This window comes from Carlito syrichta, unplaced genomic scaffold (assembly GCF_000164805.1).
Source record: "Carlito syrichta isolate Samal-C Ts95f unplaced genomic scaffold, Tarsius_syrichta-2.0.1 Scaffold316506, whole genome shotgun sequence".
Classification (NCBI taxonomy): domain Eukaryota; kingdom Metazoa; phylum Chordata; class Mammalia; order Primates; family Tarsiidae; genus Carlito; species Carlito syrichta.
In genome coordinates, this window is record NW_007260602.1 from 135,075 (window position 1) to 156,855 (window position 21,781).

General features: G+C 41.1%; 1 protein-coding gene across 1 annotated transcript in view; it reads right to left on the minus strand.

Moving 5' to 3' along the window:
• Positions 1–20,965, minus strand: part of FBXL20 (F-box and leucine rich repeat protein 20) — a 27,052-nt gene extending 6,087 nt beyond the window's left edge. The window contains exons 1-8 of the mRNA XM_021707324.1: positions 20,808–20,965; positions 18,197–18,323; positions 15,935–16,009; positions 9,217–9,347; positions 6,717–6,777; positions 4,789–4,833; positions 2,592–2,648; positions 1,340–1,552 (exon numbers count right to left, since the gene is read on the minus strand). Of these exons, the coding sequence (XP_021562999.1) occupies positions 1,340–1,552; positions 2,592–2,648; positions 4,789–4,833; positions 6,717–6,777; positions 9,217–9,347; positions 15,935–16,009; positions 18,197–18,323; positions 20,808–20,965 (867 nt within the window). The remainder of the gene's footprint in view (positions 1–1,339; positions 1,553–2,591; positions 2,649–4,788; positions 4,834–6,716; positions 6,778–9,216; positions 9,348–15,934; positions 16,010–18,196; positions 18,324–20,807) is intronic.
• Positions 20,966–21,781: the final 816 nt, after the last annotated feature.

A 21,781-nucleotide genomic window follows, 5' to 3' on the forward strand; every position in this document is an offset into this window, starting at 1 on the left:
TGATCAGGATGGGGACTCTGCTCTTGGGTGCTTGGAGTCCAGACGTGCACATAAACAGCTAAAGTGGGAAAGTGCCAAGTGACTTAAGAACATATAACAGTTCCATCTTCCAAGGATTAAAAGATGTACAAGATTCCTGACAGCCAGGCAGGCCCAGGAGCCCTGGTGTGAGTAAGCTAGAAAAGAGGCTGTAGCTGACCTGTGGCTTGCCTTCTCTTTCAGTGGAGAAGAAATATGGCTGCAAAGGCTTCCCCAGTGCAGTTATTCTCTCAGTCCTCTATGACTGAAGGGGAAGGAGGAACTGAGGGCAAATGGAACCCAAGATGAGGTTTAGTATTCTTTTATTTGTTCAAGGCCATAAGGCCAACATAGATTTTGTAGTGGCTGGTGGTAAGGGCCTAACTAAGCACAGTGTCTTCCTACAGCAGGTGTGAAGCAGATGTTCCAATCGATGTCTGTTAAGCAGAATAATCTTTTTGTTTGTTTGTTTTTGTTTTTTGTTTTTTTTGAGTTGGAGTTTCACTCTGTCGCCCAGACTGGAGTGCAGTGGCACACTCTCGGCTACCGCAGCCTTGACCTGCTGGGCTCCGGCGATCCTTCCGTCTCAGCCTTCCAAGTAGCTGGAACTACAGGTGCGCGCTACCACGCCCGGCTAATTTTTGATTTATTATAGAGACAAGGTCTCGCCAAGTTGGCCGGGTGGATCTCGAACCCGCAAGCTCAGGCAATCCACTCGCCTTGGCCTCCCAAAGTGCTGGGATTACAGGCTGAGCCACCGAGCCCGGCTGGAATAATCTAACATAAAGATTCATCCAGCTTTTTTACAACTTCTTTGCTGACAACCTGTTTTCTAATCATTTGGCTACACATGGGGCTCTTTATTATGGTGGATGAAGCAAAAGAAATGGAAAAAATATAATTCTGCTTCATTTGTTGTTTTAAAAAATAACTCTAGGAAAAGGGTTTAATGTGAAAAGAAAATACAAGTTAAATTAATTCTTAAATCTCATTTTACCAAATATTTTATGCTATTTCTTTCTTTCCTTTAGAACCAAAATGTGGTGTGCTCTGGGTTGTTATTAAGCCCTGGACATTATTGGAGAGAGACTACTGGGAGGAGACCTACTTTTCTTCTCTTTGTGGGTACTTTCCCACCAAATTTCCATCTGGAACCACAGGATAAAACTATCTACCCTTACATTTGCCCTGTATTTTTTCCCTGCTAAATGTCCAAGTAAATATGAATATCACAGGAATCTAAATCTGAAAAAAAAAAAGAAAGAAGAAAAGAAAAAGTGCTGAAAACACCAGAGCTGGAGAATTATGCAGCTATCTTTACCCTGAGTCTCTTGATTCCAGCCCGTGTGATTTGCTGGCAGTCATAGAGTTCTATCCTCTCCAGGCTGTGACAGCTCTTCAAGTGCTCCAGGGATGCATCTGTGATTAGTGGGCAGTTGTCCAGCTCAATCACCTCCAACTGGTCATGGGCGCAGGCTCCATTCCCCAGGTGACGAATTCCATCGTCTGTGATCAGCTCACAGTGAGACAGACTCTGCAGCCAAATAGAACAAGGAAGCAAGCTGAAATGTCTTCTGGCATTCCTCTAGCCAAAGGCTTATGTAAAACCAGAAAGAAGACCTTTCAGAGTTTGATTTTGATGCAAATAGAGCCATCACTAGATCCATAGGGTGAAACGAAGAAAACACACTAGAGTTGCTGAGATTATGCTTTTGGCAATCAATAATTGATGCTTTCATGCGTAGGACTCTAAATACATTTTATAAATTAACATAATGACTTTGAACTAGTTCACAAACAAAACAAGGCAGTCTTAAAAATTACCCCTATCTCAAATTAACACTTTTCTTCTCTACAGGGACAAGTGGGGATCAAGCTTTTCATGGAGTTTTCTGGAATTTGAACTAAATATTGAATATCTGGTACAAGGGCATGCCCCAACAGTTAACTAACTGAAGACAATCTTTATAGCTGTCAGGTGTGATCATCTCATTACATAATCTCTTCATCAATTTTCCTTTAATCCCTTATTCTGGGAAACTTGGAACTCTTGACCCAGTTTTGAATAGTTCTGTGAGAAAAGTACTTCCACCAAAAGTGAGCCTAGATACAGAAGTGTCAACCAGAATGCCTTCCTACAGCATCACTGAAAGTAGTAGCAAGAAATCCCCCTAAGAAAACCTTGACTGCTTCTGTTTTATAAGAATATATGGTTCCAAGAAGAAGCACATTGTATTTTGGGCCATCTCATTCCCTGGATCTTGGGAAATGTAAACTTCATTCAGGATGGAGTGTAAGTCATCTGGAAGTGAGAACTCATACTTTTCGTGTCAGTTTTTGGCCTCCAAACATAGATACAGAAAACATTCAGCTTTTCCAGTTTCTGTCTATCTCAGTCTGCCATTTCACTCAGGTCCTCCCTTGGTCCGTAGTAAGAAGGCAATTTAGAGAAGCATCCTTTCCTAAAGTGGTAGCCTGACACTAAGAAGAAAGTAAGAGCTGAGTTATTTAACTACAGTACTCGCTTCCGATTAAATCCAATAAACACATAAAACTTTGAAAGCCAAACTCACCAATACTTGAAGTCGAGGACAATGTATAGAAAGTTGTATTAATGTGCTATCTGTTATCTGAAAGAAACATGTAAGTTTATTTTAGGTATAATTCCATATAAAATCATAGGTAATAATTTATACCTGACTACATTTCTAGTCTAGACATCTTGATGAGCAATCATCAAATAACAGAATCTTTTTTTTTTTTTGAGTAGGAGTCACACTCTGTTGCCCAGGTTGGAGTGCAGTGGCATGCTCACAGCCACCTCAGCTTCGACCTGCTGGGCTCAGGTGATCCTTCCACCTCAGTCTTCCAAGTAGCTGGAACTACAGGCGTGTGCTACCACTCCCGGCTTATTTTTGATTTATTGTAGAGATGAGGTCTCGTCAACTTGCCCAAGCTGGTCTCGAACCACTGGACTAAGGCAATCCTCTTGCCTGTGCCCCTCAAAGTACTGGGATTATAGGTGCAAGCCACTACACCTGGCAAATATCAGAATCTTAAGGTTTAAATCCCATTGGCTACCCAAATCCATTCTATAAGAAGCCACCCAGGCTAGGCTTGAACACATATAGTCAACTCTAGTCTTCATCGTTGGAAAGCTGTGTTCAAAATTTTGTTTTGTTTGTGAAATGAATACAAATCTGTTAATCTGTCCCTTTGGTAGACAGGCACAGTGGTTTACTCCTGGAGCTCCAGCTATGAGGGAGGCTGAGGTGGGAGGATTGCTTGAGGTCAGGATTCAAGACCAGCCCAGACAATATAGCAAGACCTCAATCTTAAATAAAGAAAGAAATCTGTCCCTTGGAACTTCTACTCATTGGACTCTGTTCTACTACCTTAGAACTGTCACAGAAAAGAATCAGAAGAAAATGCTCCATGAAAAAAACAGAACATCCTCAACTTTTAGATATTTGTCCCACTTTTAAATAAGACACGTAACAACTCAGGGTTGATAACCTTGGCATTAGCTACTTCTCCAAGGGTGGCAGGCAGGTGCTGCTGAAATCTGAGATAACTGTGAGTACTAAGGCAGAAAAAACATTCTTTCACAGTTATGTTAGGACTGAAAGTCCATCAGACCCCCTGTGCTTCTTTTCAAATTTTTCTCCAACGCTGAGATTATTATTTTTTCCTACTACACATAGCTTTATAGAGGCTAAGAATTGGCAGAGAAAGGGAGAAAAGCAGACAGCATGTCCATTCAGAAAGACCAACACTGGAAAGGACATAGAGGATATATAGGTGTACCCAAGAGACAAATGAATATGAACAAGTTCTAGTTTAGGAAGCACTTACAGCTGCTAAGTAGTGTCTCCACAAGTAACTAAAAAAAAGTGACCCTTACTGTTAGAGAAGTATTTTCCCTTCTTTATTTTTACCATCAGAAAATTAATTGCTCTAACTTCCTTTTTGGAGTCTCCCCTTCAAAATTGCTCCCCAATAAATTAATAATCTCAAAGTTCTAAAACTGGTAACAAGAAATTGCTGTTGGGGTCAGGCGCGGTGGCTCACGCCTATAATCCCAGTACTTTGGGAGGCCGAGGTGAGAGGATTGCCTGAGTCTGCAGGTTCGAGATCAACCTAGGCACCTTGGCAAGACTTCATCTCTACAATAAATCAAAAAATTAGCTAGGCGTGGGGGCGCATGCCTGTAGTTCCAGCTAATTGGAATGCTGAGGCAGAAAGTTCGCCTGAGCCCAGCAGGTTGAGGCAGCAGTGGCCGGGAGCATGCCACTGCCCTCCAGCCTGGGTGACAGAGTGAGAGTCCAACTCAACAAAAAAAAGAAATTGCTGATAAGGAGGCCAGTCTGCCCTAAGGGCAGAGTTCATGTAGTCAGTCTCCCATGCTAATGATCCAGTAAAGCTAAAAACAAAGCCTGCTACATAGATCCATGTGATGGGGCCTTAATTATTACTAGCATCATACCTCTGTAGGTCTAAGGAAATATGTTAACATTTTTAAGGCCTGAATGGCTCGGGCCTTCTTTCTCTTTAATGACAACCTAATTGACGGCATTTATTTCTATGGTTCTTGGTTACATATATGAAGAACACCTCTGCCTGGAAGGCACCTCAATGGACGGAGGACTATCAAAGCTGCCAGGCACTACTGCGTCCCACACTAGGGTAGGGGCACCAGACATTCTGATGTACATGTGCTATCTATGTTTCTATCACACTGCACTTCTGAATTAAAACCTAAAATCTTACCTGAACACACTCTTCCAGGTCCATCTTTTCAAGCTCATGGCAATTCTACAAAGTACAAAACCAAACATTCTAGTACAAACATTTAAAACGGTAAAAGGTAGTATTAAATATACTGATAAGTTCTTACTGTTTCAAAATTGGTGTCATTCTAATGTCACTGTCTATCTTATTCCACTAATTATACATTGTAAAAGGCTTTGATTCGAGTGAAATTTCTCAATTATTCCACATTTAAAGTATCAAATATCTTAAAAGTCCAGGGGAAGCCGGCCTCGGTGGCTCAGCTTGTAATCCCACGCCTTTGGGAGGCTGAGGTGAGTGGACTGTCTGAGCCCGTGGGTTCAAGACCTGCCTGGGCAGCGAGACCTCATCTCTACAATAAATCAAAAACATTAGCTGGGTGTGGTAGTGCACGCCTGTAATTCCAGCTACTTGGAAGGCTGAGGCGGAAGGATCGCCGGAGTCCAGCAGGTCGAGGCTGCGGTGGCTGGGAGCAGCCACTGCACTCCAGTCTGGGCGACAGAGTGAGACTCCAACTCAAAAAAAAAAAAAAAAGTCCAGGGAATAGCCATGCATGGTGGCTCACGCCTGTAATTCCAGCATTTTGGGAGGCTGAGATAAGAGGATCTCCTGAGTTCAGGGGCTTAAGACTAGCCCGAGCAACTTGGCGAGACCTCGTCTCTACAATGAATCAAAAAAAATTAGCCAGGCATGGTGGCGTATACCTGTGGCTCCAGCTACTTGGAAAGATCACCTGAACCCAGCAGGTTGAGGCTGGAGTGGCTGTGAGCGTGCCACTGCACTCCAGCCTGGGCGACAGAACGAGAATCTGACTCAAAAAAAAAAAGAAGTCCAGGGGAATAAATTCATTGAGCTTAATACTGGGCTAATGCAGAGATGCTTTCAAACATAAATAATGTAATGAACTTTGTTTCTAGTCAGGCTCAATGGCTCCAGCCTATAATCCCAGCACTTTGGGAGGCCGAGGCAAGAGGATTGCCTGAGCCCAGGGTTTGAGACCAGTCTGGGCAACTTGGTGAGACTTCATCTCTATAATAAATCAAAAAATTAGCCAGGTGAGGTGGTGCACGGTTGTAGTTCTAGCTACTTGGAAGGCTAAGGCAGAAAGATCGCCTGAGTCCAGCAGGTCGAGGCTGTGGTAGCTGTGAGTTTGCACTCCAGCCTGAGACTCTGACACAGAAAAAAAGAAAAAAGAAAGAAAACTGTTTCTTTGGGAGGGAGGAACTAAGTTTTATGTCCTCTTTTCATTGTGCCATGTCCTGCTCCCACCCAATTAGTACTCCATCTATCTGCCTGAAAGCAAACAACGTTCTCCTTGTTAATTAATACTGGTCAAAGTATTTACTATCACTATACTACCACTATTACTATCGACACTATTGGTATACAGTGATTTACAAACCACGTCAAGTATAAAAATCTTTGGGAAAATACTATTATAGTGATTTAAAAACCACTCCAAATATTAAAATCTTCAGGAGAGTACAGAATGTCTCTTAAAATCTCTCTATGTAATACCTGACTTACGTGTTACTTTCAATATTACTCTCATTTACTAGTCACATACCAAATAACCAAGTGAGTTTCTTTCACAAAGTACCAGGAAATCCCTGCTTACTTTAATCAATCATTTTATGAAACTGTGGAGAATCAAGTCTCATGAAGGAGTGTCATGTTCTCCAACATGTCTGCATTTCCAGAGCAGCCCTTATTCTTACTGGGGTCAGTAGGTCTGTAGTTATAGCATGAGAATGTCCAGAAACAGTAGTCACAGATGAGTTCCTTCCATTTCACACCCCTAATTCTGTTATCATTCTTTATTTCCTTCGCTGCTCATTTTTCTGGAAAAAAATCCTAAAAAATTCCTATGGAAAAGCAAATGTATGGAACCTAGAGAAAATACTTACCCTGGCTAGAGTGGTAAAGCCCACATCTGTTAACTGAGAACATCTTGCAACTTCCAATATTCTGTTACAAAAAAAAAAAAAGCAAAAGTAAAGCTCTTGGTTCCTGAAAACTGGGTTCATTAAAACAGCAAGAATTTAAGAAAACAACCTCCTATCCCTAAAATCTCTATAATACAGAATGACATTAATAGCTAAGTAAGTCTGTATACAGATCTCGCCATTCATTTTCATGAAGTCATCATATAGTGATCCTGCAAATACTACATTTTGGGCTGATGCAATCAAAGAACACAGAAGAATATAACTGAAGCTTGTAGTTAATGCCAAAATGCATGAAATGCATTAAAAGCTTTCTTGATGGCATACTGCTTACCCCCAGAGGGCAGCCTGGTCCTAGAAAACAAAGGAAATGGAGATAAATACTCAAATTCAGTTCATCTGTGGCTGAAGGAAGTGATTTTCTTTCTCTGTTTAGATGTAGGTTCATTCAGATTTAAACAGCTCTTCAAAATGTGATATAGGGACCGCTCAATTACAAATCTATCCCAAATGCGAAGTTCCAGACTCATGAATGCTTCCTGCCTCCTCCCACAGGTTCCTAGGGAGACTGAGGGCAGGGCAGCTGTGCTGGTGCAGTTCTCTTGTTCGGCAACTGCTGGATAACAACCGAAAGACCAACACGGGACTGGGGAATGGGAACCCAAAGCAGCTCTTTTCTGAAGTGTGGTAAAATGGTACCAAAGAATGTATTTACATATAAAGTGGCTACAATCAAAGTTGTAAAAAAAAAAAAAATGAAAGCTAAAGTATAAGAAATCATTATACATTGAAAATCAATTAAAAATGAATACTCTATCGAATGGAAGAGCATGATCTGACTGAAACACAACTTTTGAGTGTCACTTTTTTTCTTTTGAGTTGGAGTCTCACTGTTGCCCAGACTGGAGTGCAGTGGCCGCCACCACAGCCTTGACCTGCTGGGCTCTGGCGATCCTTCCGCCTCAGCCTTCCAAGTAGCAGGAACTACAGGTGCGTGCTACATGCCCGGCTAATTTTTTTATTTATTGTAGAAATGAGGTCTCGCCAAGTTGCCCAGGCGGGTCTCAAACCCGCGGGCTCAGACAATCCATTCACCTCAGCCTCCCAAAGCGTGGGATTACAGCCTGAGCCACTGATCCTGACTGAGTGTCACATTTGAGAAACCCTTTCCATTCTAACACAGTGACCCACACGGGAAGATGGAGCTGAAGATCTCTCTCCCCAGAAAAGGATCACGTATTGCTTTTCTAGAGAGCGGCGTAGTCACCTCGCTAGCTCCCAAGGAGTACTATTCTCTCAGCTTTAGATGCTACTAATTTTGACCAGGCCTGTGATCTATTAAGAAATTTTTGATATTATAGGCAAAAGTTCTTTCAACAATTATGGCTAGGCCAAGTGACCATCAAAAAACAATTTCTGAAAGTTTCATTGCTTCACAATGATTATTATATGTAAGAAAAGAGGTTTTGGGGGCTCTGGAGCCAGACTGCCTGGTTTGAATCCTTGCTCCTATACCTACTAGCTCTGAGGCCTTGAGCAGGTTACTCAACCTCTTTGTGCTTCAGTTTTCTCATCTATAATATGGAGATGATAACAGTGCTCATATGGTGTTAAATGAATCAATATATCTGTAAAGCACCTAAAACAACACCTAACTTATAAGTACTGTATAAGTTTGTTTTAAAAAACAAAAAAGACAGACAGACTTGCTGGTATGAGCCTACAGTCCCAGTTACTCCAGAGGCTGAGGAAGAGGACCACTTGAGCTCAGTTGGTTGAGGCCAGCCTACACAACATTATGATACTCCATCTCAAAACAACAACTACAACAACAAAAATCCCAAAAACAGCATATGGAGATCATCCCTATTCATTACAAAATAGTGTGCTGTTGCTCTTATAGAACCAATATGGGTTTACATAATCAATATGAATTTAATTTCACATACACACTAACACCACATTCTTAGTCAACAGTCAATTCCATATTTAAGCAGAGGAGAAGCCACAGAGAAATAAGGTCGTTTTAAAAGATCTATCCAAGAGTTCCTCCTGTAAGGTTGTTTGCTCTTTGTACATACAGTATTCCCTGCTATGGACCTGGCACCATTACTGTAATATAAGTGACCTCAGAATGGGCCTTCAAAAACTTCTTTGAGAAAAGAAATATAAAACCATTAATAAGAGAAAATATCTTTCCTTCTTTCTCAAGTAATGAAATAAAATGTTTGTCTTCTAGTATGTATAGCAAGTAGTGGAAGGTGGGACTGTTACCCTTTAGTTCACGCCAATTACATGTAATCAAATGAGGCACAAGTCAAGTCGGTGGGCATCTAAAAAGGTCGGTGGTTCTGTAGTATCTACCTTCACATTTCAAAGTTCCAAGAATACATATAGGTGATGGAGGCTTTTCTTTCTTTTCCCTGATTTTTTTTTTTTTAGCTAAACAAGAAATGTTTACCTAAGCCGTGGGCAGTTCTGACCTAGAGCATTCAGGATGGCATCTGTGATGTTGGAGCAGCCAGAGGCACAGAGGGACTGTAATTTATGGCACCCTCTGCATATAGTAATGAGACCATCATCTGTGATTTGCTAAAAAACAAGAGAAAAAAATCCATAGACATTAGTATCTTAGCAGAAAAAAAAGAAAGAAAAAAATGTCATCTGTGTGAAAATAAGCACCAAAAAGAAACCAAGAGGGCTTTAATATTATTCAGACAGCAGACCTCAAAGAAAATGAACTTTGTTTCTTCCTTCCAGTTCCTTCTGATTTAGTTTGCAAGAGAATCTATACTCACTCTTGATGCAAAGAGAAGAAACTCTAATAGGATTCTGTTAAAAGCTATAATGGGATTCTAATGGGACTGGGAATAGCATGGGGCACATCATGGGGTAGGTTTATAATAATATAACTATTATAAATAATTTTATAACCCAGAACACAGATAAGGACAGCAGTATTTTAATAGTATAAACATATTTACAAGTTCAAATTGGTAGCAGTAAGTTAGTGAAAAAAAATGAAACTATGGATGATGGTTGCAATCTTGTATCATCTACATTATTCATTTGTTTCTATATTTTAGTTTTATAATATATAAAGAACACCCTACTGCATGCAAGGGAGAGCATATTAAAAAAAAAAGAGAGCCAGGATGGTGGCTCAGCCTGTAATCCCTCGCCTTTGGGAGGCTGAGGTGAGTGGATTGCCTGAGCTCGCGGGTTCACGACCTGCTTGGGCAACTTGGCGAGACCTCGTCTCTACAATAAATCAAAAATTAGCCGGGTGTGGTAGCGCATGCCTGTAGTTCCAGCTACTTGGAAGGCTGAGGTGGAAGGATCGCCGGAGCCCAGCAGGTCGAGGCTGCGGTGGCCGGGAACGGCCACTGCACTCCGGTCTGGGCGACTGAGTGAGACTCCAACTCAAATATAAATAAATAAATAAAAATACATCTTAATTTATGGAGAGAAACAATTGTGCCTAATCAAATATAATTTTGCACTATTTAAAGATTATGTTAAATTATCTTGTTTAAAGTGGAAAAGAACACACATATTCAAAGATGCTATGTGATTTTTTTTTTTTTTTTTTTTGAAATGGAGCCTCACTCCATTGCCCAGGCTGGAGTGCAGTGGCACACTCACAGTCACTCCAGTGTCGACTTGTTGGGCTCCGATGATCCTTCCGCCTCAACCTTCCATATCTGGCTACAGGCGCATGCCATCACACCTGGCTAATTTTTTATTTATTTTAGAGAGGAGGTCTCGTCAATTTAGCTGGATGATCTTGAACCCACGGGCTCAGGACATCCACTCGCCTCGGGCTCCCAAGGTGCTGGATTACAGGCTGAGCCACAGAGCCAGGCCTATGTTTTTAAAAATGTTACAAGTGGCTGGGCCTGGTGGCTCACACCTATTCAAGTTCTTGGAGAGACAAAAGAGGGAGGGAGGATCACTTGAGCCCAGCAGTTTGAGAACAGCCTGAGCACCAGAGCAACATCCTGTCTCCACAAAAAATAAAAATTAGCCAGGAATGGTGGCCTGTGCCTGTAGTCCCAGCTACTTAAGAGGTTGAGGTCAGAATATCACTTGATCCCAGGAGTACAAGGCCAGCTGGGCAAGAGTGAGAACTCATCTCAAAAAACAAAAAAGAAAGTTACACATAAGCATCTTAATGTGGCAAATACTATCAGCACTTCAATCAGAATCATTAATTTTGTGTAGGCTTAAAAATAAAGCTCTCCTGATAACAGTTTAATCAACTACTGTCCTTAAGTTGCAAGGACAACTGAAAAAAGAAAACCAACAAACTTTTAATATCTACATGCTTATATCAGCATGTTCTCAATATTATGCAACTGAAATAAATACAGATTTTTTTTTTTTTTTTGAGTTGGAGTCTCACTCTGTCACCCAGACTGGAGGGCAGTGGCCACTCCCGGCCATGCAGTCTCGACCTACTGGGTTCAGGCAATCCTTCTGCCTCAGCCTTCCAGGTAGCTGGAACTACAGGCCTGCGCTACCACGCCCGGCTAGTTTTTGATTTATTGTAGAGACGAGGTCTCACCAAGTTGCCCAGGCGGGTCTCGAACCCGGGCTCAGGCAATCCACTCGCCTCGGCCTCCCAAAGCCCAAAGTGCTGGGATTACAGGCTGAGCCACCGAGCCCGGCCCAGATTTTTAAAATTGCATGCTATGGCAGATAATAATGAGGATAAAATAATGTAGCGTGTGTGTGTGTGTGTGTGTGTGTGTGTGTGTGTGTGTGTACCCGAAGAAGTGTCACACAGATGGGGTTTTGCTGTTGTTTGTTTGTATTAAGAGACAGGATCTCACTCTCTGCCACCCAGGCTGAAATGCAGTGGCATGATCACAGCTCAATGCAGCCTTCAAAACCTGGGCTAAGCAATCCTTTTGCCTCAGCTTGCCAAGTAGCTAGGACTACAGGTGCATGCCACCATATCCCACTAATTTTTTCATTTCTTTTGTAGAGACAGGAACTCATTATATTGCCCAGGCTTATCTTGAATTCCTTGACAAGCAATCCTCTCAACTTAGCCTCCCAAAGTGCTGGCATTATAGGTGTAAGCTACTGTGCCCAGTGAGATACATTGTTTTTATTAGACTAGGAGAGTTGAATTGTAAAAGGGAAACAAGAATCAACAAACATGCAAATTTAGCAGGCCAAAGAAATCTGTGCCACACAATACTGGAAAAGTATTGTATGGCTGGGTTGCCCTTTCCTTCCTGTTTTAAAGTCTATCAGAGGCCAGGTCTAGTGGCTCAGGCCTGTGTAACCCAGCACTTTGAGAGGCTGAGGCTAGAGGATTGCCTAAGCTTAGAGGATCGAGACCAGTCTGGCCAACTTGGTGAGACTTCATCTCTACAATAAATCTCAAAAAATAAGCTGGGCGTGGTAGCACACGCCTATAGTTCCAGCTACTTGGAAGGCTGAGGCAGAAGGATTGCCTGAAGCCAGCAGGTTGAAGCTGCAGTGGCCATGCGCGTGCCACTGCACTCCAGCCTAGATGACACCATGGGACTCTGACTCACTCACTCAATCAATCAATCAATCAAGTCTATCAGAGGGCCAGTCACAGTGGCTCATGCCTGTAATCCCAGCAACTCAGGAGGCTGAGGTGAGAGGGTAACTTGAGCCCTGAAATTTGGGGCTACATGAGCTATGATTGTACTATTGCACCCCAGCCTGGGTGACAGAGTAAGACCCTGTCTCCAAAAAAAGTCTGTAAGAATCCTGAGGAATAAAGATGAAGAAAGTCAAACTGCCAATGCATCAACTAAATTTTAAAAGTAATGAAATTTACTAAACTTTTATGTTTTCAAATCAATCAAGAAAATGAGTAAATCAAGAATGTAGGCTGGGCTCGGTGGCTCAGCCTGTAATCCCAGCGCTTTGGGAGGCCGAGGTGAGCGGATTGTCTGAGCCCACAGGTTCAAGCCCACCTGGGCAACTTGGCGAGACCTCATCTCTACAACAAATCAAAAAATTAGCCGGGCGTGGTATCGTGCGCCTGTAGTTCCAGCTACTTGGAAGGCTGAGGTGGAAGGATCGCCGGAGCCCAGCAGGTGAGGCTGCAGTGGCCGGGAGCAGCCACTGCACTCCAGTCTGAGTGAGTGACAGAGTGGGACTCCAACTCAAAAAAAAAAAAAAGAATGTACTTTAGTCACTTCAATAGTTTTGAGCAGAACATGAAATCTCATGAATGCTGAGAATTATTTTATTACACTGTAGGGAATAAATGACTCCAGTACTAAGATTTGGGTAAAGGAAAAAAATAAGATACACATATGACATAACTGGTTCCTTATGCTTACCAACTGTGACTCCTGCCTGTTAGAAGGCTAAAGGAAAACCAAGCTAAACTTGCCAATGGTATGTATGTACGTGTAATATTTGTATATATCCAGTATGCTTATATATATGTGTTTACACACACATATATATTTGAAACTGTCCAAGGATAACTTTTTTCTAGCACCGTAAGATGACACTTTCATGTTTACAACAGTTGTGCTTGCTTTCTCAGGGTAAAAATTTCAACCTTAAAAATAAAATTAAGCCGGGCTTGGTGGCTCAGCCTGTAATCCCACGCCTTTGGGAGGCTGAGGTAAGTGGATTGCCTGAGCCTGCAGGTTCGAGACCCGCCTGGGCAACTTGGCGAGACCTCATCTCTACAATAAGCCAAAAATTAGCCGGGTGTGGTAGCACGTGCCTGTAATTCCGGCTACCTGGAAGGCTGAGGCGGAAGGATTGCTGGAGCCCAGCAGGTTGGGGCTGCGGTGACCGGAAGCGGCCACTGCACTCCAGTCTGGGCGACAGTGAGACTCCAACTCAAAAAAAATAAAAAATAAAAACAAAAAATAAAAAATAAATAAAATTAAGGATGGGCTCTGTGGCTCAGCCTGTAATCCTAGCACTTTGGGAGGCCAAGGCAAATGGACTACCTGAGCCCATGGGTTCCGAGACCAGCCTAGGCAACTTGGTGAGACCTTGTCTTTACAATAAATACAAAAAAAATTAGCTGGGCATGGTGGTGCACGCCTGTTGTTCTGGCTACTTGGAAGGCTGAGGTGGAAAGATCACCGGAACCTAGCAAATCAATGCTGGAGTGGCCGTGAGCATGCCACTGCACTCCAACCTGGGTGATGGAGTGAGACTCCAATTCAAAATAAATAAATAAGCCGGGCTCAGTGGCTCAGCCTGTAATCCCGCGCCTTTGGGAGGCTGAGGTGAGTAGATTGCCTGAGCCCGCGGGTTTGAGACCCGCTTGGGCAGTGAGACCTCATCTCTACAATAAATCAAAATATCAGCCAGGCATGGTAGCGTGTGCCTGTAATTCCGGCTACTTGGAAGGCTGAGGCGGAAGGATCGCCAGAGCCCAGCAGGTCGAGGCTGCGGTGGCCGGGAGCGGCCACTGCACTCTAGTCTGGGCGACAGAGTAGGACTCCAACTCAAAACAAAAAAAAAAAGAAAAACAAAAAAAAGAAGAAAAAAATTAATTAATTAATTAATTTAATTAAAAGGCTGGGCACAGTGGCTCAAGCCTGTAATCCTAGCATTTTGGGAGGCCAAGGTGAGACGGTTGCCTGAGTCCAAGGGTTCGAGACCAGCCTGGGCAACTTGAGGAGACTTCATCTCTATAATAAATCAAAAAATTAGCTAGGCATGGTGGTGCGTGCCTGTGGTTCCAACTACTTGGAAGGCTGAGGCAGAAGAATCACCTGAGCTCAGCAGGTCGAGGCTGCGGTGGCCATGAGTGTACACTGCACTCCAGCCTAGGTGGCAGAGTAAGACTCCTACTCAAAAAAAATAAAAAACCAAAAATTAGTCAAATTCTGGGAGCAATTGTGACAATCAAAGGATAAGGAAGAAATGATCAGAAATAAAAGGAAAAAATGTCATCTTTTTAACTCAACCTTCAGGCATTTCCTAAGCATATCATTATCAGAACCTTCCCTCAAGGACAAGTTGCTTAAACTGTATCAATTGCAGCCCTCTACTTGTCACCTTTAACCTAAATGGCCACTATGCACTCCAATTTCAAGTGATCAAACAGGAAAGGAAGGGCAAAAGAAGAAGGCTTGGCACATACAAAAACCCTCACCAACTTTTTTCTTTGCTATGAGGGGTTCTCACTCCAAAGTGTATTGCTAGCATTCTAGGCCTCTGAATAGTTTCAGCAAATTATCTGAGTAAAATTCAGAGGTTTTGTTAACAGTCTGAACAAGCCAAAATGCTAAATACAGATGCTACCTAAAAGTAACTTACCTAAAGAGTACATATTACTCATCATCTTTTATATCAGAAGTTCCCAGAGTTGTGACCCACTGACACATCTTAACTGGTTATAAAGTGTGATTGCAATTTTAAACACTTAAGTACGTGAATGGCTGACTTTAAAAAGTAGACAGTTTCTTGCCGGGCACAATGGCTCACACCTGTAATCCCAAGCACTTTGGGAGGCAGAGGCAAGAGGACTGCTGCTGAGTCCACGGGTTCAAGACCAGTCTGGGCAACATGGTGACACCTTGTCTCTACAATAAATAAAAAAATTAGCCAGGTGCAGTGGCTACTTAGAAGGCTGAAGCAGAAGGATTACCTGAGCCCAGGAGGTCGAGGCTGTCGTGGCCATGAGTATGCACTCCAGCCTGGGCAATAGAGCGAGACTTTGACTCAAAAAAAAAAGGGAGACAGTTTCCTAAATAGATTAGAAAGGGAGCCGGGTTCGGTGGCTCAGCCTGTAATCCCGCACCTTTGGGAGGTTGAGGTGAGTGGATTGCCTGAGCCCGTGGGTTCGAGACCCGCCTGGGCAGCAAGACCTCATCTCTACAGTAAATCAAAAAATCAGCCGGGCGTGGTAGCACATGCCTGTAATTCCAGCTACTTGGAAGGCTGAGGCGGAAGCAGGTCGAGGCTGAGGTGGCCGGAAGCGGCCAATCCACTCCAGTCTGGGTGACAGAGTGAGACTCCAACTCAAAAAAAAAAAAAAAGAAAGGGGTGGAGTCACAGTTCCATCATCTCATCTGTGCCACAGCCCCTGGGTCAAGTAGATAGGGAGTGGGGTTGTAGTAGGAAAACCACTGGTCTTGATGACTGAAACTCTTAAAAGTTATTACTGAAATAACTAAAACAGGAGAGTTGTAGGAAGGGATGCTTACCAAGCAAGTCTGCAAGTTCAAAGTCACCAGTTCAGGACAGTGTGCACCTATGTACTTGAGAGCTTCATCTTCTAGCTAGCAAGATTAAAAGGGTGAAAAAATGATTAGTGATGTTGTTTCAAAGAAGAGATTTAAGAATGTATACATTCATCAAATACATTTTAAATACAGCCAACCGAGTCTCAAAGGAACAATGAACCAGAAAAATGAACTATGATCACATAAAAATGTAATTAATATTACTAGTATGGCTACTAGTATTTTTAAAATCAATTCTGATGATGTTCAAATTTGTATTATCAACAAATCAAGGAAAAGATGAAATAAACACTGCCTAGTATTTACGGATTTTACTTAGGATAAATTAAATATATTTGACTACTTTGCTGAGAAACTATTAAGTCAAAATAATTTTCACACTTTTATGCCCCTTATAAGGTTGTGTGTGTGTGTGTGTGTGTGTGTGTGTGTGTGTGTGTGTGTGTGTGTGTTTTAGTCAGGATCTCTGTCACCCAGCCTGCAGTGTAGTAGCATGATCACAGCTTACTGCAGCCTGGACTCAGGTGATCATTCTGCCTCAGCCTCCTGAGTAGCCAGGACTACAGGCACATGCCACCGTGCCTAACTTATTTTTTTGTTTCTTTCATTCTCGTTCTGTTGCTTAGTCTGTTCTTGAACTCCTGGGCTGAGGCAATCCTCCTGCCTCAGCCTCCCAAAATGCTAGGATTCTAGGTGTAAGCCACTGTGCCCTGCCATGAAGTTTTTTTAAATAACAAACTTTTAGAAGAAGCAGCCAAGAAAGGAATCCACAGTGTTTATCTCCTGCTGAGTGATCAGTGCCATGCTTATGGTGCAGAAAACAGGTGGTTAAGTAACTGATTATAATGATGCGTTCTAATCAATATTTTTCAGAATTCCACAAATAACCAGAAGCTGTTGTTTTAAGGTAGTCATACATCTGAAACTCTGTTTCAAACATGGAACCCGTCCCATCATGGTAAAAGAATGAGGCTATTTTTAATGGAAGCTAAGTTACAGTTTTAGTAACTATCAATAAAATAAAGTAGAGCTTACCACTATTGTTTCAGTCACAATTGAAATCTACTCTTTATTATTTCTTTCTAGATGTTATTTAGTCAATTCTTTTTTCATTTTGAGTCGGAGTCTCATTTGGTTGCCTGCCTAGAATGCAGTGGCACGAACATGGCCACCACAGCCTTGACTTGCTGGGCTCAGGCAATCCTTCAGCCTCAGCCTTCCAAGTAGCTGGAACTACAAACACATGCCACCACATCCGGCTATTTTTTAAATGTATTGTAGAGATGAGGTCTCGCCAAGTTGCCCAGGCTGGTCTTGAACTCCTGGGCTCACAAAACTCTCTCATCTCCACCTCCCAAAGTGCTGGGATTATAGGTGTGAGGGACCACACCCTGCTAAATTCTTTTTTTCACTGTAAAACACTGAGGTAGTAAAAAAGTTTTTTTGAGTAGAGGTCTCACTCTGTCGCTCAGGCTGGAGTGCAGTGGCATGCTCATGGTCACTATAGTCTCGGCTTGCTGAGCTCAGGTGATCCTTCCACACCTCAGCCTTGTCAAGTAGCTGGAAACACAGGGGTGCGCCAGCACGCCTGACTAATTTTTCTTTTTTTAACTTATTGTAGAGACAAGGTCTCACCAAGTTGCCCAGGCTGGTCTCGAACCCCTGAAATCTGGCAATCCTCTCACCTCCACCTCCCAAAGTGATGGGATTACAGGTGTGAGCCACCACACCCAGCTAGTAAAATTTTTAATAACAAAAGATGTTGGATTTATAAAGTGATTGGCAGAAAATAAGCATCAACAACAAAATGAAGGTTGCTGTATACTTGGCATATTTAAGAAAAATTCCTGGTGGTTAAAAAAAACAAGTGGAAATTGCTAAGACTGCTTTCTTTGCCTATCAAGTTCAAAGTACCAAGCATTGACAACATAGCAAGTTTCCTTTTCAGTACAAATTAATTGCTTGAAACCCTTCTTGCCTATGGTGTATCCTCAGGATCATCTTATCTGCCCACCCTTCCTTCCCCTCCCCACATTTATCTTTAGTCATATGTTAATTCTGCTCATTCTTTTATTCTAAGGAAAACATATTAATTTTTGGTAAGCATGTGTCTTTGGTCAGTAATATACACAACTAACATTTCCCTCAAGACAAAAACCTTGGGGCTGTCTACAAAGAGCTCATAATTCCTCTGAATTTCACAAGCACTCCATGGAGTATTACCTGTGTGCAGCCTTTTAAGAATAAGGCCTTGAGACCCCCACAGCCCCTCACTAGAGCTTGAATGCCATCCTTGGTTACTTGGTCACACCAGGAAATGTTCAACTGCTCCAACAGTGGACATCCCTCACTTAGGATAAAACAAAATGAGATAAACATATCACTAAATCCAATTCCAAAGGCACCAAAGTCTCATTTGATTGGTTATTTAGTAAAGGAATGGACACAGTCCCATTCTCTCCCACAAGAATAAATATATTTACTTAATATATATTTAAAATATAGGCACGCGCATAGCAAAAACAAAAGAAAGAGTTGATTTAGCAATGTCTCTGATGTTCATGTGGCTCTGTATCATCAGCAGTGTCATCTCAAATCTAGTTCAACCAACAAACACAAAGCATAATACTGTCTTTCAGATTTATATTCTTTTCATACTTATCACACATCTCTAAGGTCTCTGGACAGAAAATGGAAATTAAGTGACCTGTTCAAGTTTACAGAGTAATTAATAAAGAGTTCAGATTCAAAACCTGATTCTCTATCAGTAATAATATTATGGGTTGAGTATCCCATAATCAAAATGCTTGGGACCAGAAGTGTTTCCGATTTCAGATTTTGAAGTATTTGCATTATACTTACACAGCTGAGTATCCCAAACCTGAAAATATGAAATCCAAGATGACCCAAAGAACATTTATTTTGAGTGTCATGTCAGTACTCAAGAAGCTTGGGAATTAGAAGCATTTCCAATTTTCGATTAGGGATACTAAACCTGCAGTATCAAAATAATAATGAGGACTTCTCTTTTTCTTTACTTATTTTTAGAGACAGGATTAGGGTGCAGTGGCATGATCATGGCTCACTACAGCCCTGACTTCCTGGGCTCAAGCAATCCTTTTGCCTCAGCCTCCCAAGTAGCTGGGACTATAGGCACATACCACCATGACCAGTTCATATTTTATTTTTTGTAGAGACAGCATCTCGCTATGTTGCCCAGGCTGGTCTCGAACTTCTGGTCTCAAGTGATCCTCCCACCTTGACCTCCCAAAGTGCTGAGATTAAAGGCATATGCCACAGCATCCAGCCAATGAGGACTTTTTTAACTTTTATTTTTTAAAAATTACAAAGGCTCTGCATATTTCCCTGATCAGGGACTTTTCTAGAGTTCTGCTTCTATAGGCTGAATTTAGGCTATCCTGTGTTCAATCACTGCTTTCAAATCACTAACTTCATCTTCAATCCAGTCCACATTTGTACTATCAAAGAATCCCAAGTTTTCTATGATATTCTTTGGGAAACACTGCATAAATTGTTTTAAATATTCCTGCCTGCAGAAAAGATCCAGAAGATAAAGCCAGGAGATCTAGGTTCAAGTGCATCCTTCAACATTAATGGTTGACTTCAGGCAAGTCACTTTAGGAAGTCTATCTGAACCTCTCTTAGCCTGAGATTAGCCATATCCCTTCCAATATTTTCTCAAAATTTATATACTCAATTCTATCAAAGCACTTATTCCACGGTAATATGATCATATTTAACAGTTTGTTTCTCCCACTTGACTCTGAGTGACTTAAGGGCAGTGATAATACCTTATTTAGTTACATCTTATGGTTGCATCATAGTACCTGGAAGTTAACAACCTTTTACATTTTCTTATCCATAAAATGTCTCTCCTATCTACCTCACAAGGCTTTCAAATAAATTAGATCATCTATGTGAAAATATTTTGTAAGTGATAAAAGAGATTATACTATCAAATTTAGTATCCTACAAGGCAATCTTAGGTACATGTTCTCAACATTCACTTAGAAGATCTAAAAGAAGCCACATTTTTAGATGACTTATATTCTACTTAACTAAATCCACACTTCTTCTAATAGCTTAATTCTCACTATGCATAAATGCAACCAATACTTGGGACAATAATCATTTATAAAAGGTTGGTTAAATGGCAAGTTTCCATAGAGAAAGGGCATTTCACCCTTCTTTTAAGATATATCTTCTAAAATGTACTTTAAAAACACATGAACGTTAAGATAATATGTACTAATTGCTTACTACATGCCAGGAACTTTTAGGTGGAACTACATGAAGCTGTCAGTTTTATCACACAAAAACTGTCAAATACTGGAAAAACTTTAGGCTAATATTATCTTGTTTAACTCTATTAATAATCCTATGAAATGATCAGAAAAAGTTCAGAAAGATTATGTTTGTTTAAAGTACCTGGTGAGTAACCTAGTTCCAGAATCCAGTTTTAATCACTAAAGCTATAATATATGCCACTTTTTCTTCTTTTCTTTGTGAAAACAAGCCTTCATTTTTTTTTCTGCTGGTGCATTGATCTTGGAGAAAACAAATCTTCATAAAGATCTAATCATTTCTGTATACACTGTACTACTCTATTCAGAAATCCCACAGTTACCTCTATTCATTTCATTTGAGTATGTCCTGTCACTGGAATTTGGGCAAGTGGTAAAACAAAATATTCTCAACTATACTTTATATCCATAAAACATAGTTGTTTTCAATCCCTACTTTATATTAGTTATTTTTTGAAAATATGTATTTTTTTTCTGGTTACTGGACATGCTTATTGTAAGAAATTTACCTCAGGGCTTTTAGAGACATGTTCGTTATTGATGTACAGGAAGCCAAGTCAAGATGCCTGAGTTTGGAACAGAACTTGCTAAGGCTAGTACAGGTACTGAAAAATGGAAAGAGAAGAAAATAATGAATAAACAAAATAAGAACATATACTTGGTACATTACACACTGTACTCATTAAACATATGTGTATATATAGGAACCATAAAATTTCTAACCCCTAAAAAAAGCAGTTATAAATCCTGGGACCTTGGGCATTGAGGAAGAGGCGGATACCAATCACAAAGAAGAAAGGCTGGGCTGTGTATGAGGATTTGTATGAGGTGCAGGTGGAAACAAATAGAAATTTGTTTTCATTCATATTTGGAAACAAATAGAAATTAACAGCACACTACCTGTGTGAGCTTTAAGAGATCTATGTGCATTTTGCAAATCCAGAACACCAGAAGCTAACTAGGACCTGCTGGCATGTGGTCATACCTGAAGACTGAAAGTGTTGCCTCTGTTCCTAACTTAAATCTGTACACAAAATAGCCTTTTGAATAACAGTAATGTAAGAACTGGATTTTTGCAAGGTATACAAAGAATGAACTGGTATTGGGCTGAGGCAAGTAAGTGATATAATATTGCCATACTTTCCTTTATGAGTTTCTGGAAGACTTTTTCCCAGTGGTCAAATTCTCATGTTAATTTTTAACTCATCAGGGAAAATTTCAAATATACACAAGTGTAAATAACACAGAGAACCCTGATGTACCATCATTTAACTTCAACATTCTCAGTATTCTATTTTTAGTTCATCTATTCCTACCTTTATTTCAGTATTTCAAAGCAAACCCCAGACATTTCATTTCACCTATAAATATTTAAATATATATTTCTAACAGATAAGTACTTTAATTCCTTAATATCATCTGATACTCAGTCTGTGCTAAATTTTCTCCAGTTATCTCATAAATGTTTTTTTTTTGCCAAGTT